Source organism: Eleutherodactylus coqui, unplaced genomic scaffold, assembly GCF_035609145.1.
Source record: "Eleutherodactylus coqui strain aEleCoq1 unplaced genomic scaffold, aEleCoq1.hap1 HAP1_SCAFFOLD_133, whole genome shotgun sequence".
NCBI lineage: Eukaryota > Metazoa > Chordata > Amphibia > Anura > Eleutherodactylidae > Eleutherodactylus > Eleutherodactylus coqui.
Window position 1 is genome coordinate 174538 of NW_027102555.1, and position 23938 is coordinate 198475.

Sequence of the window (23938 nt, forward strand, 5' to 3'; positions counted from 1 at the left end):
GAGGTGCGACGGGGGAGAGGGACCGGAGGAGGTGCGACGGGGGAGAGGGATCGGAGGAGGGGCGAGGGATCGGAGGAGGGGAGAGGGACCGGAGGAGGGGAGAGGGACCGGAGGAGGGGCGAGGGGAGAGGGACCGGAGGAGGGGCGAGGGGAGAGGGACCGGAGGAGGGGCGAGGGGAGAGGGACCGGAGGAGGGTAGAGGGGAGAGGGACCGGAGGAGGGGAGAGGGACCGGAGGAGGGTAGAGGGGAGAGGGACCGGAGGAGGGTAGAGGGGAGAGGGACCGGAGGAGGGTAGAGGGACCGGAGGAGGGGAGAGGGACCGGAGGAGGGGAGAGGGACCGGAAGAGGTGCTAGGGAGCGGAGAGGGACCGGGAGAGGGGCTAGGGAGCGGAGAGGGACCGGGAGAGGGGCTAGGGAGCGGAGAGGGACCGGAGGAGGTGCGACGGGGGAGAGGGACCGAAGGAGGTGCGACGGGGGAGAGGGACCGGAGGAGGTGCGACGGGGGAGAGGGACCGGAGGAGGTGCGACGGGGGAGAGGGACCGGAGGAGGTGCGACGGGGGAGAGGGACCGGGGGAGGTGCGACGGGGGAGAGGGACCGGGGGAGGTGCGACGGGGGAGAGGGACCGGAGGAGGTGCGACGGGGAGAGGGACCGGAGGAGGTGCGACTGGGGAGAGGGACCGGAGGAGGTGCGACTGGGGAGAGGGACCGGAGGAGGTGCGACTGGGGAGAGGGACCGGAGGAGGTGCGACTGGGGAGAGGGACCGGAGGAGGTGCGACTGGGGAGAGGGACCGGAGGAGGTGCGACTGGGGAGAGGGACCGGAGGAGGTGCGACTGGGGAGAGGGACCGGAGGAGGTGCGACTGGGGAGAGGGACCGGAGGAGGTGCGACTGGGGAGAGGGACCGGAGGAGGTGCGACTGGGGAGAGGGACCGGAGGAGGTGCGACTGGGGAGAGGGACCGGAGGAGGTGCGACTGGGGAGAGGGACCGGAGGAGGTGCGACTGGGGAGAGGGACCGGAGGAGGTGCGACTGGGGAGAGGGACCGGAGGAGGTGCGACTGGGGAGAGGGACCGGAGGAGGTGCGACTGGGGAGAGGGACCGGAGGAGGTGCGACTGGGGAGAGGGACCGGAGGAGGTGCGACTGGGGAGAGGGACCGGAGGAGGTGCGACTGGGGAGAGGGACCGGAGGAGGTGCGACTGGGGAGAGGGACCGGAGGAGGTGCGACTGGGGAGAGGGATCGGAGGAGGTGCGACTGGGGAGAGGGATCGGAGGAGGTGCGACTGGGGAGAGGGATCGGAGGAGGTGCGACTGGGGAGAGGGACCGGAGGAGGTGCGACTGGGGAGAGGGACCTGAGGAGGTGCGACGGGGAAGAGGGACCTGAGAAGGGGCGAGGGGGGAGGGACCTGAGGAGAGGAGAGGGACCGGAGGAGGTGCGACGGGGGAGAGGGACCGGAGGAGGTGCGACTGGGGAGAGGGACCGGAGGAGGTGCGACGGGGAAGAGGAACCGGAGGAGGTGCGACGGGGAAGAGGGACCGGAGGAGGTGCGACTGGGGAGAGGGACCGGAGGAGGTGCGACTTGGGAGAGCGACCGGAGGAGGTGCGACGGGGGAGAGCGACCGGAGGAGGTGCGACTGGGGAGAGGGACCTGAGGAGGTGCGACTGGGGAGAGGGACCGGAGGAGGTGCGACTGGGGAGAGGGACCGGAGGAGGTGCGACTGGGGAGAGGGACCGGAGGAGGTGCGACTGAGGAGAGGGACCGGAGGAGGTGCGACGGGGGAGAGGGACCGGAGGAGGTGCGACTGGGGAGAGGGACCGGAGGAGGTGCGACGGGGAAGAGGGACCGGAGGAGGTGCGACGGGGAAGAGGGACCGGAGGAGGTGCGACTGGGGAGAGGGACCGGAGGAGGTGCGACTTGGGAGAGCGACCGGAGGAGGTGCGACGGGGGAGAGCGACCTGAGGAGGTGCGACTGGGGAGAGGGACCTGAGGAGGTGCGACTGGGGAGAGGGACCTGAGGAGGTGCGACTGGGGAGAGGGACCTGAGGAGGTGCGACTGGGGAGAGGGACCTGAGGAGGTGCGACTGGGGAGAGGGACCTGAGGAGGTGCGACTGGGGAGAGGGACCGGAGGAGGTGCGACGGGGGAGAGGGACCGGAGGAGGTGCAACGGGGGAGAGGGACCTGAGAAGGGGCGAGGGGGGAGGGACCTGAGGAGGGGAGAGGGACCGGAGGAGGGGCGAGGGGAGAGGGACCGGAGGAGGGGCGTGGGGAGAGGTACCGGAGGAAGGGCGAGGGGAGAGGTACCGGAGGAGGGGAGAGGTACCGAAGGAGGGGCGAGGGGAGAGGGAACGAAGGAGGGGCGAGGGGAGAGGGACCGAAGGAGGGGCGAGGGGAGAGGGACCGAAGGAGGGGAGAGGGACCGAAGGAGGGGCGAGGGGAGAGGGATCGAAGGAGGGGAGAGGGACCGAAGGAGGGGAGAGGGACCGAAGGAGGGGAGAGGGACCGAAGGAGGGGCGAGGGAAGAGGGACCGAAGGAGGGGAGAGGAACCGAAGGAGGGGAGAGGGACCGAAGGAGGGGACCGAAGGAAGGGCGAGGGACCGGAGGAGGGCCGAGGGAAGAGGGACCGGAGGAGGGGCGAGGGGAGGAAGGAGTGAGGGGAGAGGGGAGGAAGGGGTGAGGGGAGAGGGGAGGAAGGGGTGAGGGGAGAGGGGCCTGAGGGTGAGGAGAGGGTGAGGAAAGTATGAGGGGAGGGGGGCCAGGGGCCTGAGGAGGAGGAAGGGTGGAGGGGAGGGGGGCCTGAGGGGAGGAAGGGGAGAGGGGCCTGAGGGTGAGGAAGGGGTGAGGGGAGAGGTGCTTGAGGGTGAGGAGAGGGTGAGGAAAGGGTGAGGAAAGTATGAGGGGAGGGGGGCCAGGGGCCTGAGGAGGAGGAAGGGTGGAGGGGAGGGGGGCCTGAGGGGAGGAAGGGGAGAGGGGCCTGAGGGTGAGGAAGGGGTGAGGGGAGGGGGGCCTGAGGGGGAGGAAGGGTTGAGGGGAGGGGGGCCTGAGGGGGAGGAGGGGCGAGGAAAGAGGAGCCTGAGGAGGAGGATGGGCAGAAGGAGAGGGGCCTGAGGAGGAGGATGAGTGAGGGGAGAGGGGCCTGAGGGGGAGGAAGGATGAGGGGACAGAGGAGAAGGGGTGAGGGGAGAGGGGCCTGAGGAGAAGAAGGGGTGAGGGGAGAGGGGCCTGAGGAGGAGAAGGGGTGAGGGGAGAGGGGCCTGAGGAGGAGGTGAGAGTGGCCTGAGGAGGAGGTCTGCCAAGGGGGGGGCGCTGTTCTTTGGGGCTGAGGAGGGAGTGGAAGGAGTGGAAGAGTCGTTTAGGGTTGTGGGGTAGTAAGGAAATGAGGGAGGGAAAATAAACGTGTTTGAGGTTGTAAGTTTTGAGCATACATTTGAAGTGGGTGATGTCTGCAGGCTGTTTGTATTTGCACTACAGACATTCAGCACACCTAGAGCACTGCCGGATGAAGAACGTTTGGGGCATGAGCCAGGGTTGCCATGGTCTGTGGTGGACAGCTTGGGTCACAGGGGGTGCCGCTTCATCCATAGGCACAGCTAAGGGGGGTGTGGTAGTGTTCAGCTGCCAGATTGGGGCATGAGAGGAGAGGAATAAGGGATAGGGAGGAGTGGATGGTCTTGGTGGACTGTTGGGTGCGGACAGACTGGAGGTTCCTAGAAGTGTGATAGGTGGGGAAGGGGGTGTCTGGGGAGATGCTAAAGTGCCAGCTGGAGAAAGAGAGGAGGTTGTGATCCAAGAGGGGGAGAAGGGAGTTCGTGAAGTGGGAGACAGTGCAGAGGCGGAGTAAGACCAGGTGGAGAGTATTGCCTTACCAGGCATGACTTACCAGGGCCACCACCCGCCAACAGTACTGCCATCATGTGAGAATGTCCTTGGCTGCCTGGCTGATCTAATTCTTGGAGGCAATGCTGGACCACCGCCATGACACTCTGGGCATCTTCATCTTCTACAATGTGACCTCCATATATGACAGCACCTTGAAGGAGAATAGAGAGTGGAAAAACATAGAGGCTTCTGTAGTAGACAGGAAAGTGATGATGAGGAGATGACGGCGCAACATGTCTACAAAGGAGACCGGGATCAGGAGCGGTCTTGGATGTCGCCTCTGAAATGCTGTAATCTCGTTAAATTATGACCGCCATCTATGCAGCTCAGGGATTTGTGTTGCAGTGCTGAAGACATAAGGGCGCTGAGTAATGACTGGGACCTTCGTTGGGGGACACTGCTGTCAGTGGAGCGCTTACCTGTGATGAAGGATAGAGCCTCGCTGCAGTCCTGATACTGCGCCATCACCATCCTCGCAGCATGCAGAACATTCTTCAGATCCCGGTGACCCCTGAGGAGAGTCAAGAGACAAGATCAGTGCACACATCACAACTCCCACCCTCAGGGACTGGGGCTCAGACTTTTCTTGCTTTTTTTGCATCGGCACAGCAAGATGAACCTTATTTCCAGTAAACAATGACCCCCATAAATGATTCTAGACTCTGGGCTTGTACCCCCACATGGGTGGGGACGCCTTAAGTCTGCAGACAAATCAGTACATGGCTCACCAGTAGTACATACGGCGCTGGATGTAATGGCCGTAGTCTTGTCTGATCAGCAGGATGCAGTGGAGAATCAGTAACTTCAGTGTGAGGGGGTTCTGCACCCCAACATCCTCTGCCGCATCCAAACAGCTTTGAAGAACAACATCACGGATGGTCAAGCGAAGTGCGCAGGGGGTGGAGCCAGAGCCGGAGGTCAGGGCAACTGGAAAAGTAATAGGATAATGAAGGGGAGGAAGGCAAAAGGGGGTGCAAGGGATGCTGGGAAGAGTAATGCATAGAGGACAGTACAGGGGGACAGAAAGAAGGGGCGCAGAGGAGACAGAATGAAGATGGCGCAGAGGAAGCAGGAAGAAGGGGGCGCTGAGGTGACTGGGAGAAGGGGGCTCAGAGGAGACTGGAAGAAGGGGGCGCTGAGGTGACTGGAAGAAGGGGGCGCTGAGGTGACTGGAAGAAGGGGGCGCTGAGGAGACCGGAAGAAAAAGGGTACAAGGGATGCCGAGAAAAGAAATGTAGAGGACAGTCCAGGGATACAAAAACAATGGGGCGTAGAAGAGACAGGAAGAAGAAATGACTCAGAATGATGGGTGTTACCAGGCACAGAGGGCAGACTCTCCTCCTCTGCTACTACACAGAGTCTGTAATCCGCAGTCATCTTGTCTACCAGAAAAACATATAAGAAGGAACAATGATCAGAGACCATGAAACCCCCATATTACGAACTCCTCCATACAAGCACCCCCCCCCCCTTCATAAGATGTTGTATCAACAGAATGATGAGATACATTGGATCCATTGCATGCTGAATCTATAGAATGATATGATGGATGTTGTATCTACAGAATTGTGGGATGCATTGGATGTTGTATTTATGGAATGATGGGATAAATTGGATGTTGTGTCCATGTAATGAAGGGATGCACTGGATGTTGTATCTACTGAATGATGAGATGCATTGGATGATGGGATACATTGCATGTTGTTTGTATGGAATGATATGATGGATATTGTATCTACGAAATTATGGCATGAATTGAATGTCGTATCTATGGAATAATGGATTGTATTGGATGTGGTATCTATGGAATAATGGGATGCATTAGATGCTTTGTCCATGGGATGATGGGATGCATTGGATGTGGTATCTATGGAGTTATGGGCTGCATTGGATTTTGTGTCCTTTGAATGACAGGATGCATTGAATGTCGTATCTATGGAATAATGGATTGTATTGGATGCTGTGTCTATGGCATAATGGGATGCATTGTATATAGTATCTATGGAATGATGGGATGCATTAGATGCTTTGTCCATGGAATGATGGGATGCATTGGATGTGGCATCTATGGAGTTATGGGCTGCATTGGATTTTGTGTCCTTTGAATGACAGGATGCATTGTATTTAGTATCTATGGAATGATGGGATGCATTGTATGTAGTATCTATGGAATGATGGGATGCATTGTATGTAGTATATATGGAATGATGGGATGCATTTGATGCTTTGTCCATGGGATGATGGGATGCATTGATGTTGTATCTATGGAATGCTGGGATACATTAGATGGTATACCTATGGAATCATGGGATACATTGGATGTTGTATCTACTGAATGATGAGATGCATTGGACGATGGGATACATTGAATGTTGTTTCTACGGAATGATATGATGGATATTGTATCTATGGAATTATGGGATGAATTGAATGTCGCATCTGTGGAATAATGGGTTGTATTGGATGCTGTGTCATTGGGATGCATTTTATGTTGTATCTACGGAATGATGGGATAGATTGGATGCTGTGTCCATGGAATGATGGGATGCATTGGATGTTGTATCTGCGGAATGTTGGAATGCATTGGATGTTGTGTCCATGGAATGAAGGGATGCATTGGATGCTTTTTCCATGGGATGCATTGTATATAGTATCTATGGAATGATGGGATGCATTGGATGCCGTGTCCATGGAATTATTAGATACATTGGATGTTGTTTCTATGGAATGTTGTGATGCATTGGATGTTGTATATATGGAATGATACATTTGATCTTGTGTCTATGGAATTATTGGATATTGTATTAAAGGAATGATGGGATGCATTGTATGTAGTATTTATGGAATTATGGGATAACTTGGATGTTGTATCTATGGAATGCTGGGATACATTGGATGTTGTATCTATGGAATGAAGGAATGCATTGGATGTTGTATTAAAGGAATGATGGGATACATTGGATGTTTTGTCCTTTGAATTATGGGACTCATTGGATGCTGTATCTATGGAATGTGGGATATATTGGATGCTTTGTTCATGGGATGATACGGTGCATTGGATGTTCTATCTATGGAATTATGGAATGCATTGGATGTTGCATCTGTGGAATTATGGGACTCATTGGATGTTGTGTCTATGGAATTATGGGATACATTGGATGCTGTATCTATGGAATTGTGGGATATATTGGATGCTTTGTTCATGGGATGATGGGGTGCATTGGATGCTTTGTCTATGGGATGTATTGTATGTAGTATCTATGCAATGATGAGATGCATTCGATGTTGTTTCTATGGAATGAATGGATGCATTAAATGCTGTATCTGTGGAATGAAGTGATGCATTAGATACTGTGTCTATGGCATGATGGGATGCATTGGGTGCTTTGTCCATGTGTGAGCTGCTGATGTGTTGCACAGCTTGCATGGATGAATGAGGTGCATTGTATAACATGGACTGCCTCACACAGTGTCCTGTAGACATTTAGCAGTGAGTCTATTAGGGTGACCCCGGATCCCACACCTTCTTTAGCCAGCAGGAGACTGGCCAGCCGTGGGTGCCAGTTCATTAGAATCCATTGCCCGTCCCGCTGACTTTTGAGCAATGTGTCGCTCATGGTTTTGGTAGGAAGGGTCTCGCTCCAGGAGAGGATCTTCACCTGTAAGGGAAGGACAGGTAAGAACAGGCTGCAGTCCACACCACTGGGCATCCTTGGTATTTACCACCCACCTCTTTACCCCTCTTCCTTGCAATATGCAGGATGTAATTAAAGGGAAGGTCCGGTGACACTTGAGGAAGGAGGAACAGGACCGGTGCCTGAGGGTCCGACTGACTGATGGCGTCTTCTTCTTCACAGCTGTCTTCAGGTTCTGGCCCCAGGATGCATGTAGTAAGGTGAGATAAAACAAGGTCCAGACATTCAGGCCTCAAAATGCGCCACAAGATGGCTGCCTGGAAGAGTGTGAGGTGAGAGAAGCTGGAGCAGGGTAGGGGCCCAATAACGGTGGAGCGGAGGGCAAAGTACTCCTGCCATTGCTTTGTCTGTAAGCTCAGGGAAGACCGGATGCCCTGGAAAGTGGAAAGCTTCTCCAGCTGCGCCAACTTCTCCCAGGCTCGAACGTCCACCCATAGCGGTCTCTGAATGCAGGAGGACGAAGTCTCGGAAATGGATTTATATGTAAGCCCCAAGAATGAGAACCACTCCAGGGGATGAGGCTTCCCCACTGCCAACAGCACATGTAGGAGTGGCCTGTGTTCCTCAGCGATCATGGGGAGGACTCGCGTGAGGACTCCGCGGGTCAAAACCTTCTCCAGCTCCCATCCACTCTCTCCTGGACTGTGAAGAGCAACATGGGCCCAGTGCAGAACGGAGGATGCGGGGAAGTTATAATGTGGAGATAATCGAGACACTTCCTGTAGTCTGAGATAGAGGTAGCCACAGTGCTGAGCCACACACATGTATGGGGTCATGTGTTCGCCTATCCGTTGTTGTAGAGCTTTCACATCCAACAGTGATGGACGCAGCGAGGCTTGGACCTCCTCGCATGAGGACATCTCCTTCAGGAAATCCTCATCCTCAACCAGGCGGCCAGTCCCTGACAAGATGTAATCCAGTAACCGGTTCTGTCATGGGAGAAGATAACCCAAGTTAGCATCTTATGGTAAAAGTATACTCTGAAAACTGCAGAAATCCACAAAACCCAATCCTTTCCTTCAAGGAAGTGGGTGATGAGTTATCACCTGCAAGCAAGAGTGATCCAAACACTGAGGAGCATCAAAAGACGACAATACCCTTTGTATCCCCAGTAGGTAGCAGTCACAGAGGGATCTAAAGTCTGTGCTTCGGGGGATCGCTCTTGACCGCAAATCAGGTGACTCCCCCCAACCCCAATACCTTACCTCCAGACATGGGGTCATTATATTCCCTACTCTCAGGACAAGAGATCTATCGCACCCCATGGGTGTACCTCATCAGTTGACGTCATTAGCTGGAGCTCTTGGAAATACCCTAGAAGTATTAGTACGCACATAGAGGGGGATGAAATTCCATTTTATTCCTCATTTCCCATCCGGTGTTGGCCGCCATTGGCCTCCATGACTTCAGTCACCCTCCATGGCCGCTTCCACCAGATCCCCATAGATGTGTGGAGGGATTTGCCTTCATTCCTGGAGGAGTTTCAGATAGTGATGGGGGGATGATGGGTGTGTTGGGCGCATGGATACGGTGCTGTAGTTCGTCCTGCTCAATGGGATTGATATACGTACTTTGCGCCGGCCAATGAAGTCTGCAGACGTTCTGCTCTGCACACCGTGTGCCATATGACATGGTGCTCAGTCATGTTGGTGGAGACACGGAGCTGTACCAGAGTATTACCACAGGGGGGGGGGGGGGGGGTGACGCCGCATTGTATGGGATGGTCTCTGTACCCATTGGTGTTAGGGGTAGACTTCACTATAACCAATGGTCCTTGTCCTACCCGGCAGAACCCCCCCCCCCCCCACCATAACAGAACCTCCTCCAAACTTCACTGTTGGGATTTGGGATGATGCTATCCCATAGAAACCACTCTCCAGCCAACCACCACACCCAAGTGCAGCCATCCGTTCAGAAGATGGTGTATTTGGTAGAAGTAGTACTCTTATCCAGCAGCACACAATGACAGACTCCAAAAATCAGATGAGGTGATCAAATGCACAGCCACACAAAAGGAACCATAAACCCTTTATTCCACATGAAGTCTAGTATAAAAGGAAGAAGTGGCAGCAGCAACGGTGTAATAAAGATAAAATAAAATCTTAAGGCTGGGTTCACACAGGGCGGATTTGCCGCGGAAATTCTGTGCGGAATTTCGCTGCGGCAAATCCCAAGATTAGCCCGTCATGTGGACGAGATTTCTCAGAAATCTCGTCCACATGGGACAGCCAATTCGCTGTGGTTATTCCGAGAGAAACCGCGGCTGCGCCACGGCTTTGCCGACCGCAGCATGTCCATTCTTTTTTTCTTTCCGCTGCGGCCGCGCTCTCCTCTATGGGAGCGCTGGCCGCAGGGGAAGAGCGAGCGGCCGGGCCGCTTCAAAGCCGCCGCTGGTTTTTACGCTGCAGTTCTCCCGGCGGAAATCTCACGGTTTTTGCTGCGGCCAAACTGCGGGATTTCCGGTGGGAATCCGCCCCGTAGGAACCCAGCCTTATTGTTCCATGTTACAAGGTAAAGCAGGCAACAGCTTGAAAAAGCCCTTAACAGTTGAAACGTTGCCTGTTTTACCTTGTAACATGGAACAATAAAGATGTTTTTATTTCTATTACACCGTTGATGCTGCCACTTCTCCTTTTGATACTAGAAGATGGTGCCCTGTGATTCATCCACAACACTTGCTTCCACTCACTTACATTTACTGCTGGGTTATTGTGTGCAGCCGCTTGTCCATGGTAACCCTTCACACGCCGTTCCCTATGAATGGTTCTGGTATTAATGGATGTCCAAATGTCCTGTGAGAACCCTTGAGCGAGGGCAGACGATGAATGTGATGCCTTCACAGCTGATACAAAGCATCACTATCCACACCGGATAGCTTCCATCTCTCAATAACATGGCCAGCAGTGAACTCTGGAAGGTGCAGAAGCTGTGATGTCCGTACTGATTGGTTGATGACATCCCCCACCTGACCCTGTTGTCAGCTCTACAGCTGATGACATCCTCCACCAGACCCCGTTGTCAGCTCTACAGCTGGTGACATCCCCCCACCAGACCCCGTTGTCAGCTCTACAGCTGGTGACATCCAACCACCAGACCCAGTTTGTCGGCTCTACACCTGGTGACATCCCACCACCAGACCCCGTTGTCAGCTCTACACCTTGTGACATCCCAACACCAGACTCCGTTGTCAGCTCTACACCTTGTGACATCCCAACACCAGACTCCGTTGTCAGCTCTACACCTGATGACATCCCCACCACCAGACCCCGTTGTCAGCTCTACAGCTGGTGACATCCCACCACCAGACCCCGTTGTCAGCTCTACAGCTGGTGACATCCCACCACCAGACCCCGTTGTCAGCTCTACAGCTGGTGACATCCAACCACCAGACCCAGTTTGTCGGCTCTACACCTGGTGACATCCCACCACCAGACCCCGTTGTCAGCTCTACACCTTGTGACATCCCAACACCAGACTCCGTTGTCAGCTCTACACCTGATGACATCCCCACCACCAGACCCAGTTGTCAGCTCTACACCTGGTGACACCCCACTGCCGGACCCTGTTGTCAGCTCTACACCTGGTGACATCCCCTCCACCAGACCCCGTTGTCAGCTCTACACCTGGTGACATCCCCCCACAAGACCCCATTGTGACATCTATACCCGGTGACATAGAATGATAGAGTTGGAAGGATCCTCCTGGGTCATAAGATCCAACCCCCTGCTCCATGTAGTTTTCACTAAATCATCCCAGACAGATATTTGTTCAGCCTTTGTTTGAAGACTTCCATTGAAGGAGAATTCCCCACCTCCCGTGGCAACCTGTTCCACTCATTGATCCCCTCCCTGTCCAATATCTAATCTGTGTCTCCTCCCTTTCAGTTTCATCCCATTGCTTCTAGTCTTTCCTTGTACAGATGAGAATAGGGCTGATCCCTCTGCACTGTTACAGCCCTTCAGATATTTGTAGACAACTATTAAGTCTCCTCTCAGCCTTCTCTTCTGCTAAACATTCCCAGATCCTTTAACCGTTCCCCATAGGACATGATTTGCAGACCGCTCACCATCTTGGTAACTCTTGCCTGAACTTGCTCCAGTTTGTCTATGTCTTTTATAAAGTGGGGTGCCCAGAACCGGACCCAGTATACCAGATGAGGTCTGACTAAGGAAGAGTAGAGGGGATAATGACCTCACGGGATCTAGACTCTATGCTTCTCTTAATACATCCCAGAATTGTGTTTGCCTTTTTGGCTGCTGCATCACATTGTTACTAGAGATGAGTGAGCACACTTGTCCGAGCTTGATGCTCGTTTGAGTATTAGGGTACTCAAGAAGCTCGTTACTCGAGTCAAACACCACACGGTACTTGACTCAATTCCATTTCCTTCCCCGCATGTTTAGCGCCATTTTCTAGCCAATGAACATGCGGGGAAGGCATTACAACTTCCTCCTGAGACGTGCCAGCCTTATCCCACCCCCCTGCAGTGAGTGGCTGGCGAGATCAGGTGACCGCAGAGTACTTAAAGCGGTCCCGCCTGCGGCTCGCCACAGACACACGCTGGCAGAGATTAGGGATAGTGCTGCTGCTCATTCAGGGATAGTGTTAGCATAGGATCCTGTCTTCAAGAACCCCAATGGTCCTTCTTAGGGCTACATCTGACTGTGTGCATTTTACTTGGTGCCTGCTGGGAGTTGTAGTGCTTCCATTTTTGTATTACGCAGCTAGGCCTGTTTGCAGCCTTTCATAATATTCTTTTCTGGCTGGAGTGTGCGTTAAAATCCAGCTCTCACCATGAAACTGCCCTCTAACATTTCCTAGCCTGCTGCAAACTACCTCATTTATACCGTTCTGTGTCTGCAGTGCATTAGACAGAGGTCTCACCGCTAAACAGTACTGTAATATTACCGGGGCCACTGCAAAGTATTTCAGCTCCGCCGCTGTGCAGAGCGTCTCACAATACCCTTTCCTTGGGGGGGGGGGGGGGGTTGAGATCGTCGCAGTTACTAGCACTATCCACTGGCTTTACAGTCTTCTCCCACTCCACACAGCCTCTATTATGTACAAGTCTCTGCGAGCGGTAAATTACCCCTAGGTATCAGCGCAATACAGCGGTCATAGCATAGAGCCTCCGCTATCTACAAGTCTCTGTGTGCGGTGAATTAGCCACAGTTGTCAGTGCTGTACAGTGGGGTAATTTATTTGGGCCCTGCTCTATTCTTAATCTGCCATGATGTGGAGTAGGGGTAAGGGTCGAGGACGTGGACGCAGATGCGGACGTGGAGGTCCAAGTGAGGGTGTGGGCACAGGCTGAGTTCCTGGGCGCGGTGAATCACAGCCGGCTGCTGCAGGGTTAGGAGAGAGGCAAGTTTCTGGGGTCCCCAGATTCATATCACAATTTATGGGTCCACGTGGTAGACCTTTATTACAAAATGAGCAGTGTGAGCAGGTCCTGTCGTGGATGGCAGAAAATGCGTCCAGCAATGTATCGACCACCCAGTCTTCTACACAGTCCACTACTCCCAGCTTAGGGACTGCTACTCTGAATCCTCTGGCTGCTGCTCCTCCTTCCTCCCAGCCTCCTCACTCCATGAAAATGACATAATGGAGCAGGCAGACTCCCAGGAACTGTTCTCGGGTCCCTGCCCTGAGTGGGAAAAACTGGTTCCTCTCTCACCTGAGGAGTTTGTCCTGACCGATGCCCAACCTTTGGAAAGTTCCCAGAGTCCGGGTGATGAGACTGGGGACTTCTGGCAACTGTCTCAAGAGCTTTCAGTGGGTGAAGAAGGCGATGATGATGAGACACAGTTGTCTATCAGTGCGGTAGTAGTAAGGGCAGTCAGTCCGAGGGAGGAGCGCACAGAGGATTTGGAGGAAGAGTAGCTGGACGATGAGGCGACTGACCCTACCTGGTTTGCTAAAGCCAACTGAGGACAGGTCTTCAGAGGGGGAGGCAATTGCAGCCGCAGGACAGGTTGGAAGAGGCAGTGGGGTGGCCAGGGGTAGAGGCAGGGCCAGAGTGAAAAATCCACCAACTGTTTCCCAAACAACCCCCTCGCGGCAAACCTCCGTGCAGAGGGCTAGGTGTTCAAAGGTGTGGATGTTTTTCAGTGAGAGGGCGGACGACCGACGAACAGTGGTGTGCAACCTGTGTCGCACCAAGATCAGCCGGGGAGCCACCACCACCAGCCTCACCACCACTAGCATGCGCAGGCATATGATGGCCAAGCACCCCACAAGGTGGGACGAAGGCCATTCGCCGCCTCCAGGTCACACCACTGCCTCTTCCCCTGTGCCCCAACCTGCCACTCAGATCCAACCCCCCTCTCAGGACACAGACACGAGCACCTCCCGGCCTGCACCCACACCCTCACCTCCACTGTCCTCCACCCCATCCAGCAATGTCTCTCAGCGCAACGTTCAGCTGTCGCTAACACAAGCGTTGGAGTGAAAGCGCAAATACGCCGCCATGCACCAGGATGCTCAAGCTTTAAACGTGCACATTGCCAAATTGATCAGCCTGAAGATGCTGCCATACAGGCTTGTGGAAACGGAGGCTTTCAAAAACATGATGGTGGCAGCGCTACCGCACTACTCGGTCCCCAGTCGCAACTATTTTCCCCGGTGTGCCGTCCCAGCTCTGCACCAGCACGTCTGCCGCAACATTAATGTGCCCTCACCAACGTGGTTACTGGGAAGGTCCACTTAACCACGGACACGTGGACAAGTACAGGCGGGCAGGGCCACTATATCTCCCTGAGGGCACATTGGGTGAACTTGGTGGAGGCTGGGACCGAGTCAGAGCCTGGGACCGTTCACGTCCTACCCACACCCAGAATAGCGGGTCCTACCTCGGTGCTGGTATCTGCGGTGGTCCAGGCCACCTCCTCTAAACCCTCCCCCTCCTCCTTCTACGCAACCTCTACCTCTCAATTAAGTGTCAGTAGCACGTAGCCAGCAGTCGGTATCGCGTGGCGCAGCAGCACAGTGGTGGGCAATTGTCAGCAGGCCGTGCTCAAACTAATCAGCTTAGGTGACAAGAGGCACACGGCCCCTGAGCTGTTGCAGGGTCTGACAGAGCAGACCGACCTCTGGCTTTTGCTGCTGAGCCTCCAACTGGGCATGGTCGTGTGTGACAACGGCCGTAACCTGGTGGCAGCTCGGCAGCCTTACACACATGCCATGCCTGGCCCACGTCTTCAATTTGGTGGTTCAGCGGTTTCTGAAAAACTACCCCCACTTGTCTGACCTGCTCGGCAAGGTGCGCCGCGTCTGCGCACATTTCCGCAAGTCCACCACGGACGCTGCCACCCTGAGGACCCTGCAACATCTGTTTAATCTGCCAGTGCACCGACTGCTGTGCGACGTGCCCACACGGTGGAACTCTACGCTCCACATGTTGGCCAGGCTCTATGAGCAGCATACAGCAATAGCGGAATACCAACTACAACATGGGCGGCGTAGTGGGAGTCAGCCTCCTTAATTCTTTACCAAGGAGTGGGCCTGGATGGCAGATATCTGCCAGGTCCTCGGAAACTTTGAGGAGTCTACCTAGATGGTGAGCGGCGATGCTTCAAACATTAGCGTCACCATCCCGCTGCTATGCCTGCTGAAAAGTTCGCTGCAAAGCATAAAGGCTGACGCTTTGCGGTTGGAACAGGAGACGGGGGAGGACAGCATGTCGCTGGATAGCTAGAGCACCCTCATGTCTATATCTCAGCGCGTTTTGGAGGAGGAGGAGGAGGGGGAAGAGACAGCTGGGCACACTGCAGAGGGTACCCATGCTGCTTGCCTCTCATCTGTTCAGCGTGTATGGGCTGTGGAGGAGGAGGATCCTGAAAGTCATCTTCCTAGTGAGGGCAGCCATGTCTTGCGTACTGGCACCCTGGCACACATGGCTGACCATGTTAGGCTGCCTTTCTCGTGACCCTCGTGTTGGATGCATTCTAGCCACTACGGATTACTGGGTGTACACCCTTCTCGACCAAAGGTACAAGGAGAACCTTTCCACTACTAGAGTGATGCAATACCACAGGGCCCTGGTGGAAAATGTGATGCTAAACTTTCTATCTTACAGTGCTAGTGGCAGAAAGCGCAGTTCCAAGGGCCAAGTAGCAGGGGAGGCGCAGAGATCAGGCATGTTCAGCGCAGCAGGGGAACACTCTCCAAGGCCTTTGCCAGCTTTATGGCTCCCCAGCAAGACTGTGTCACCACTCCCCAGTCAAGGCTGAGTCGGAGGGAGCACTGTAAAAGGATGGTGAGGGAGTACATAGCCGATCGTACCACCGTCCTCCGTGATGCCTCTGCTCCATACAACTGTTGGGTGTCAAAGCTGGACACATGGCAAGAACTTGCGCTGTATGCTCAGGAGGGGCTGACTTGTCGTAGAGGGTGTACACCCTGCCGCTAGCGTCTTGTCGTAGAGGGTGTTTAGTGCGACTGGGGGAATCATCACGGCTAAGCATACCCGCCTGTCAACTGTCAGTGCCGACAGGCTTACACTCATCAAGATGAACAAAGCCTGGATTTCCCCAGACTTCTCTTCTACACTGGCGGAGAACAGCGGAACCTAAAGATTCTTTTCGATGCAACCGCAGATAAAAGCATTCTCTATCACCGGAAAAAAAACGGGCATTTCTCTTTGTCAATCTGTCTCTGACATTAGTCCTCCTCCAGAAACATGTCATCACGCTGAACGGGCAATTTTTCTGCGGCCCAAAAGGCTCATCTAACAATTTTTTTCCAGTTTTTCAAAGTTTCAAAAGAATTGATACTTTAACATGAACCAATTTTTTTCGGACGGCTGCCTCCAGGCTCTGTTACAAATTAAGCAAGAGCGAGCTGTATCTTTAAAAAATATTTCTGGGTTTAACCTGCCCTCTCAGTTGAGCAATTTTTCAGGGGTACACTTGTACTCTTGGTACACCTATTTTTTTTGCCCTCGCCTATACTCTTATCTAACTAATTTTTCCGGCCTTCGCCTACACTCATGGTACACCAATGTTACACGGGTCTGCCTATACTCTTGCTACAGAAATGTTACTGGGGTCTGCCTATACTTCTGCTACAGAAATGTTACTGGGGTCTGCCTATACTTTTGCTACAGAAATGTTACTGTGGTCTGTTACTATAAAAATGTTACTAGGGTCTGCCTATACTTCTGCTACTGAAATGTTACAGGGGTCTGCCTATACTGTTACTACAGAAATGTTACTGGGGTCTTCCTATACTTCTCCTACAGAAATGTTACTGGGGTCTGCCTATACTTCTGCTACAGAAATGTTACAGGGGTCTGCCTATACCGTTGCTACAGAAATGTTACAGGGGTCTGCCTATACCTTTACTACAGAAATGTTACAGGGGTCTGCCTATACCTTAGCTACAGGAATGTTACTGGGGTCTGCCTATACTTCTACTACAGGAATGTTACAGGGGTTTACGTATACAGTGGCTGCACAAAGACTTCCCATCGCGGTGTTTTACCTGTCTGGCACAAATACACTGACTGACTTGGGTAGGGTGCAGAGTGCAGATGGCTTTCCCCTTGCGGTGCTGATTGAGCTATCCAACACCTACACATAATGAATAGTGTGTGGACACATGGATTTTCCCATGGCTATGTAACTCACGGCACCTTGTGTCACACAAGGTGTTTGCTGGCACCGAGCCTGACCCTGGGCCCGCTCACATACTTCCCACAAAGACTATAGCGGGTCCTGGTCATGGTTTCTTGGCCTTGTAATGCCACTTCCTCCTCCAGCTTGGGGTCGTGGGATCAGCACTGGGCAACATGTATTTTCTCTTGTGTTACCAGTTATCCGCGGCACTGGTTTGGGCCAAACAAAAGGAGCGTTACTGCATTGATGAGACCTTCACTGCTGTACTAGCATCAGAGTCCGCTTTATGCCTACCATTGCTGAGGGTGTGGGCAGAGGCCTATGTTCTGGGGGAAATGCAACTGCACCAGGTTGGGCCTGTAGACTTTGTTCCTGGTTAATCCAGTCTTTGTAGCGGTTAAAGCAATCGCAACTAATTAAATGAGACGTTCACTTCTGTACTAGCATCAGAGTCCACTTTATACCCACCATTGCTGAGGGTGTGTGCAGAGGCCGAGGTCCTGGGGGAAATGCAACTGCACCAGGTTGGGCCCGGGGAACTTGTTCCTGGTTAATCCAGTCTTTGTAGCGGTGAAAGCAACCGCAACTAATTAAATGAGACGTTCACAGCTGTACTAGCATCAGAGTCCGCTTTATGCCCACGATTGCTGAGGATTTGTGCAGAGGCCTATGTCCTCGGCGCAGTGAAAGTCTGCCATGTTTGGGCACTCTGATTTCTTCAGGTTTACTGTCTTTGGGTTCCTTTGGCTCGCCTATGCTGTGGGTGCACACAGACTTCCCATAGCGGTGTTTTACCTGTCTGGCACAAATACACTGACTGACTTGGGTAGGGTGCAGAGTGCAGATGGCTTTCCCCTTGCGTTGTCGATTGAGCTATCCGACACCTACACAGAATGAGTAGTGTGTGGACACATGGAGTCCCCATTGCTATGTCACTCGCGGCACCTTGGGCCACACAAGGTGTTTGCTGGGACAGAGCCTGACCCTGGGCCCGCTCACGTGCTTCCCACACAGAGTATTGCTGCATTGTGGAGATGTGTAGAAGTGCTGGGCTGGCACCTAAGTCCCTTTTATGCACACATTTGTGGCTCCTAACAATTTTGTGACAGAGGTGTCACGGGATTGGAATGATGATCGTACGTCAATTTATCATCGATTCTCAACAGCATTGTGGGCTATCGCCCACCCCTTTTAAAGAGGGTCGCTACCTGGCCCTGCCAACCCTCTGCAGTGTGTGCCTCCGGTTCCTCCTCATGGCAAACTCACTTATAAATAGACATGAGGGTGGTGTGGCTGTGAGGCCAGCGTGTGGCATGAGGGCAGCTAAAGGCTGCGCAGGGACACTTTTGTGTGTGCTGTGGACGCTGGGTCGTGCGGGGGGGTTGGGCAGCATGTAACCCAGGAGAAGTGGCAGCGGTGTGTCCCGCAGGCAGTGATTGTGCTTAATTGGAGGTAGTGTGGTGCTTAGCTAAGGTGTGCCTTGCTAATGAGAGTTTGTCCGAAGTAAAAATTGTTAGGGGGTGTGATGCCAGACTCTTGCCCCCATTTTGGCTTCATAGTGGGACCTGGGAGCCTCAGATGCAGCCATGCATGCTGCCCCTGCCCTTCCCTATCCGTTTCTGTGGTGTTTACATGACATTCGGATGTTTTCTGCTGTTTGACAAGTCATCAGCTATGCGGAGCATCGGTTCCATACAAAAATGCTTGAGTCGCCCATTGACTTCAATGGGGTTCGTTACACGAAATGAATTCTCAAGCATCGCGGAAAGTTCGACTCGAGCAACGAGCACCCGAGCATTTTGGTGTTCGCTCATCTCTAGTCGTCATGTAAAGATATAGAGATAGTTTTTTTGAAAAAAAAAACAAAAAAAAAACTTTTTTTCAAGACTCAGATAAACCGGGTATCATATTCAATGTATACTAGAAGAAGAGGAAGATTATAACTCTCTAAGGTGTTTTGATGGTTCATTAAGGGTTCAACGCGTTTCGCAGTTGAAGGAACAGCTCATCAGGAACCATAAAACAAAGAGATAAAAGAGTCAAATTATGACCCAAAAATGTTTTATAAAGATAACTTCCTTCAAAATACAAGGGAGAAAAACTAAATATCAGAGCAGTCGTGTAGTTATGGATTAATGGGAAAAGACCCATATAATCCTCTGCATGCATAAAATGAAACAGAACTCCCAGCTCTGAAGCTTGAATCTCTGTGGAGATGAATGTTCTCCTAACATACAACACAACACCCCCCCCCCTTATTAGGTCTGTATCTTATAAATACATTGTATCCTTCAAGCCTTGTATCCAATCATGTGTATCATCCCACCAAGTGTCCGTGATGCCGATGACATCATATTTCTCTTCCTGTGTTCGGAGCTCCAGTTCTCCTTGTTTGTTTCCCAGCTCTGGGCATTTGTGTAGAAACCTGTTAGTTTGTGATCGGGGTCTCTTGCTCCTCTACTTTCTTTCTGAATTTTTTTGTCTTTGTTCTTTCTTTCCACTTCTAATAGCGAGGGTCTCAAATGTATATATTAGCTGTATATTTTTACCTTTTACTTCCCTTCCGATATTGTTCTTGTTTAATCCCCGATCAGACCCCGTTGTCAGCTCTACACCTGATGACATCCCACCACCAGAAACCATTGTCAGCTCTACACCTACTGACATCTCAACACCAGACCCCGTTGTCAACTCTACACCTGGTGACATCCCCCCACCAGACCCCGTTGTCAGCTCTACACCTGGTGACATCCCCCGCCATACCCCGTTGTCAGCTCTACACCTGGTGACATCCCACCGCCAAACCCCGTTGTCAGCTCTACACCTGGTGACAGTCCCCCGCCAGACCCCGTTGTCAGCTCTACACCTCATGATATCTGATGGTTTCTGTACTGGGATCTCCTGTGGGAACCTCTCTTTTATACCTGACAGCACCCGACTGCTGGGGGACCAATACTTCTGGTAACATGCTGTATAATAACTTATTATGGGCAATTGATTATGTCTATTAAGACAATGTAGAAATAAATGAGGACTCTGTGCGCAGAGAATGGGTGTGGGCCGCTGCTTATAGACATTCCCGGCCTCTCACCTGAGTGCTGCGCAGCTCCGCCATCAGCTGCAGTGCATTCCAGCTCAGGCTCCATCTCTCTTCTTGCAGCCGAGGATGCTTGAGCAGCAGAATGTCCTGGAGCAGCTCTTCCTCCAGGCCTGAGGAGCCGAGGCTCAGGTCCACCACTGTAACCTCTTTTAGGAGTGATGTGCCAACCTCTGTAATGGACAATTCATCTCATGTTACACCCAATACAACGTGCCGAGGCCATGCAGGTAAGTCGCTTACCTTTTACAAAGCTGCTGAGTGGGAGGTTAGTGCTGAGAAACACCTGGAGGCACGTGGAGGCCTGATCATCAGGAGGGACCGGCGCGGATGGAGGGTCTTGGCTCTTCAAGGACAATACTGCATGCAGCTGACCTTCTTGTCTACATTGTAGGGAGCGCACAATCTCCAGACAAGATGGCATCCTCTCTACCTCTCTAATGAGAACACAAAGACCTGCAAATATGGAGGAAGGTGGAAACCAAAGTAAGTGAAGCATGGATTGGGCACCTGTATCCCCGGGGCTCCTCTTTAAAGGGGAGGTAGTGTTGGGCACCTGTATCCCCGGAGGCCCCTCTTTAAGGGGGAGGTAGTGTTGGGCACCTGTATCCCCGGAGGCCCCTCTTTAAGGGGGAGGTATTGTGGGGCACCTGTATCCCCGGAGGCCCCTCTTTAAGGAGGAGGTAGTGTTGGGCACCTGTATCTCCGGAGGCCCCTCTTTAAGGGGGAGGTAGTGTTGGGCACCTGTATCCCCAGAGGCCCCTCTTTAAGGGGGAGGTAGTGTTGGGCACCTGTATCTCCGGAGGTCCCTCTTTAAGGGAGAGGTAGTGTTGGGCACCTGTATCCCCAGAGGCCCCTCTTAAAAGGGGAGGTAGTTTTGGGCACCTGCATCTCCGGAGGTCCATCTTTAAGTGGGAGGTAGTTTTGGGCACCTGTATCCCCAGAGGCCCCTCTTTTAGGGGGATGGTAGTGTTGGGCACCTGTATCCCCGGAGGCCTCTCTTTAAGGGGGAGGTTGTGTTGGGCACCTGTATCTCCGGAGGCCCCTCTTTAAGGGGGAGGTTGTATTGGGCACCTGTATCTCCGGAGGCCCCTCTTTAAGGGGGAGGTAGTATTGGGCACCTGTATCTCCGGAGGCCCCTCTTTAAGGGGGAGGTAGTATTGGGCACCTGTATCTCCGGAGGTCCCTCTTTATGGGGGAGGTAGTGTTGGGCACCTGTATCCCCAGAGGCCCCTCTTTAAAGGGGAGGTAGTGTTGGGCACCTGTATCTCCGGAGGCCCCTCTTTAAAGGGGAGGTAGTGTTGGGCACCTGTATCTCTGGAGGCCCCTCTTTAAGGGGGAGGTATTGTTGGGCACCTGTATCTCCGGAGGTCCCTCTTTATGGGGGAGGTAGTGTTAGGGTTGTGCTTGCTGGAATCTGTCGTAGCACAGTGTTTCTAGCAGCACAGCACCACAGGTGTGGATTTCCCCAACCAGCCAATCCCCAAGGTCTGGGCTCATATATATATACCAGCTCCTCTGCTAGCAGCTCCTATGTGGTGTGGGCACTATATGTGGCGGCGGCAGGAGGGGTTTGTGTCTTGTGGTTGTTGGGTTGTCGCTGGACTCCTGGTTAGTGGAGGGACCATTGGTGTAGCCAAGAGATGCGACGCGGCCCGCTAGCTTCGATATTTTGATCAGAATGTCAACTAATACCTGGCATTCTTAGCGTTAACATCTGCTACTAGTGGTTGTGTATTGGCTGCTGTATGGTGTGATTCCGACCACTGTAATCAGGGTGTTCACATTCCTCCATTCCCGCTGTGCATGCCAACATCCAGGCATCCATCTCTCTTCACGGCCTTCTGTGGCTGCACTGCGCCTGCGCACCTCCCTAGTTGCGTCATCACGCTTACCAGGAGTTGATTACAAGGATTGGATGTGTGGGAGATATCCTATATGTATTTTATGTATTTTTGTAAACTGTGAAGATGCTATGTTGTGTTTCCAGTCTGAAACCACTGGGGGAAGGGAACATCACCCCCCCCCCCCACCTCCACAAGAATTTAAGGATTGTCCATAAAACTGGTCAAACCGGTTCTAACTGGCAAAAACCTATCTAGGAATGTCTTTGTCTTCGACAAGCAGAGAGGAGAAACAGGATGTTCTTCTCATGAGACCAAATTCAAGAATGAACTGAGCGTGCTCACCGAAGTTCCTCCCAGATGGATGACATCACAAGCTACCTCCCAAATACCTCCCTCTGAGAATGACCTATCAGCTCACTGTAACTGTATGCTAAATTGCCTGACTTCCTGTGTTGAAACTTATTTAAGTTTTACCCGCGCTTAATAAAGGGAGAGATTCTTTTGGGACACGATGGTCAGACGTGTGGTCTTTGAAAGGCTCTCCAGGCCTGTACATTATACATTATCAAATTTGAAACGCACAGTATATCTGAAATAGCGAATTTTGCGCTAACAGATGCTACAGGTATTGAACGCAGCTGTTGTATAAGTAAATGGAGGGTGGAGGGATGTTGTGACCATTGACCACTTAGTAGCACTTGTGTTTTATTATTTAAGGGGGTAGTGTGATTAGGATCCATGCTTGAGAAAGACCATTTGCAATGGTTGAAACGTCGCTTGTATTGCTTTGTGGATGAAATAAAGGAAACCTGTTTTAATGCACCGGAGCTACTCTGCTGCCATTCATATTGGATCCTATGGGTTGTGTTGGGAGGGATCTGCTTGCTGTTGGGTGTGTATGCTAATGTTGGATGGAGGCAGATAATGAAGCCACGATGCATGCACTAATGGGTGATGTACAGGACGCCCTCCTGGGTCCTCACCGTGTTCCGCAGCAGATGACAGTCTCTGGGCGAGCTTCATATCGGATGCATCAATCACACACGGCTCCAGAATCATGTCTAGACGTCTCTGTCCATGATCGTCTCCACAGACGCCAAAAGGTGACATCTTGCCTGTACCAGAGAGAGAACAGACATCCAGCTCTACCTCACTACAGAGGACACACAGAAGTGACACACGAGCAGCGCTCACCTCTCCGACGATCTCCCGTACACCGCAGAACCTGCAGCCACCTCTCAGCCCTGAGATCCGGGTCCAGGATCAGGGTGGGTCTGAGCGCTGAATAAAAGCCGCTTGCTTGAAGAAGTGCAGCTCGGGTCAGGGTCTCTGTGTTCATCGGAAGCCTTTCCTTTTGCCATGCCATTCTCATTGAAGGGTCACCCAGCAGCTCCAGTAAATGATTTGGCACACTGAGGTCTTGGTTTGGAGAGTCTAGTGCTTCTCTTAGATCATCTATGTCCATAGACACCTCATCCCCATGGCAGAGGGACCACCACTTAGCCAGCAAAGTTGTACAGCGAGTCCATGGTAGACAGCCAAGGTAAGTAATGGAGGCAGCAACCAGCAGGGCATCCATCTGGAGACACTGGCGACGTCGCTGCAGGGTCTGGCAGACAAACAAAATCACAGCAATGAGAGAAAAAATGTACAAAGGCATTACTCAAGAAGCCAAATATGCATCACCTGATAAACTGCAGGGCAGTGTAGGTTCTAACATATGCGAGGTGGTCTTGTCGTGGCCCATAAGCTTACATGTTTGGGCCAAAATACAATCTAACACCCAAATTTATCAGTGTTT

General features: G+C 52.8%; 1 protein-coding gene across 2 annotated transcripts in view; it reads right to left on the reverse strand.

Moving 5' to 3' along the window:
• DNHD1 (dynein heavy chain domain 1) overlaps window positions 1-23938 on the reverse strand; it is a 200812-nt gene that overhangs the window by 16414 nt on the left and 160460 nt on the right. For both annotated transcript variants that reach the window (XM_066588928.1, XM_066588927.1), the window contains 10 exons: window positions 23332-23746; window positions 23121-23252; window positions 20534-20746; window positions 20285-20463; window positions 7612-8505; window positions 7405-7540; window positions 5198-5263; window positions 4610-4808; window positions 4301-4392; window positions 3883-4032 (listed from right to left, as the gene is read on the reverse strand). In XM_066588928.1, coding sequence (XP_066445025.1) covers window positions 3883-4032; window positions 4301-4392; window positions 4610-4808; window positions 5198-5263; window positions 7405-7540; window positions 7612-8505; window positions 20285-20463; window positions 20534-20746; window positions 23121-23252; window positions 23332-23746 — 2476 coding nt within the window. The remainder of the gene's footprint in view (window positions 1-3882; window positions 4033-4300; window positions 4393-4609; window positions 4809-5197; window positions 5264-7404; window positions 7541-7611; window positions 8506-20284; window positions 20464-20533; window positions 20747-23120; window positions 23253-23331; window positions 23747-23938) is intronic.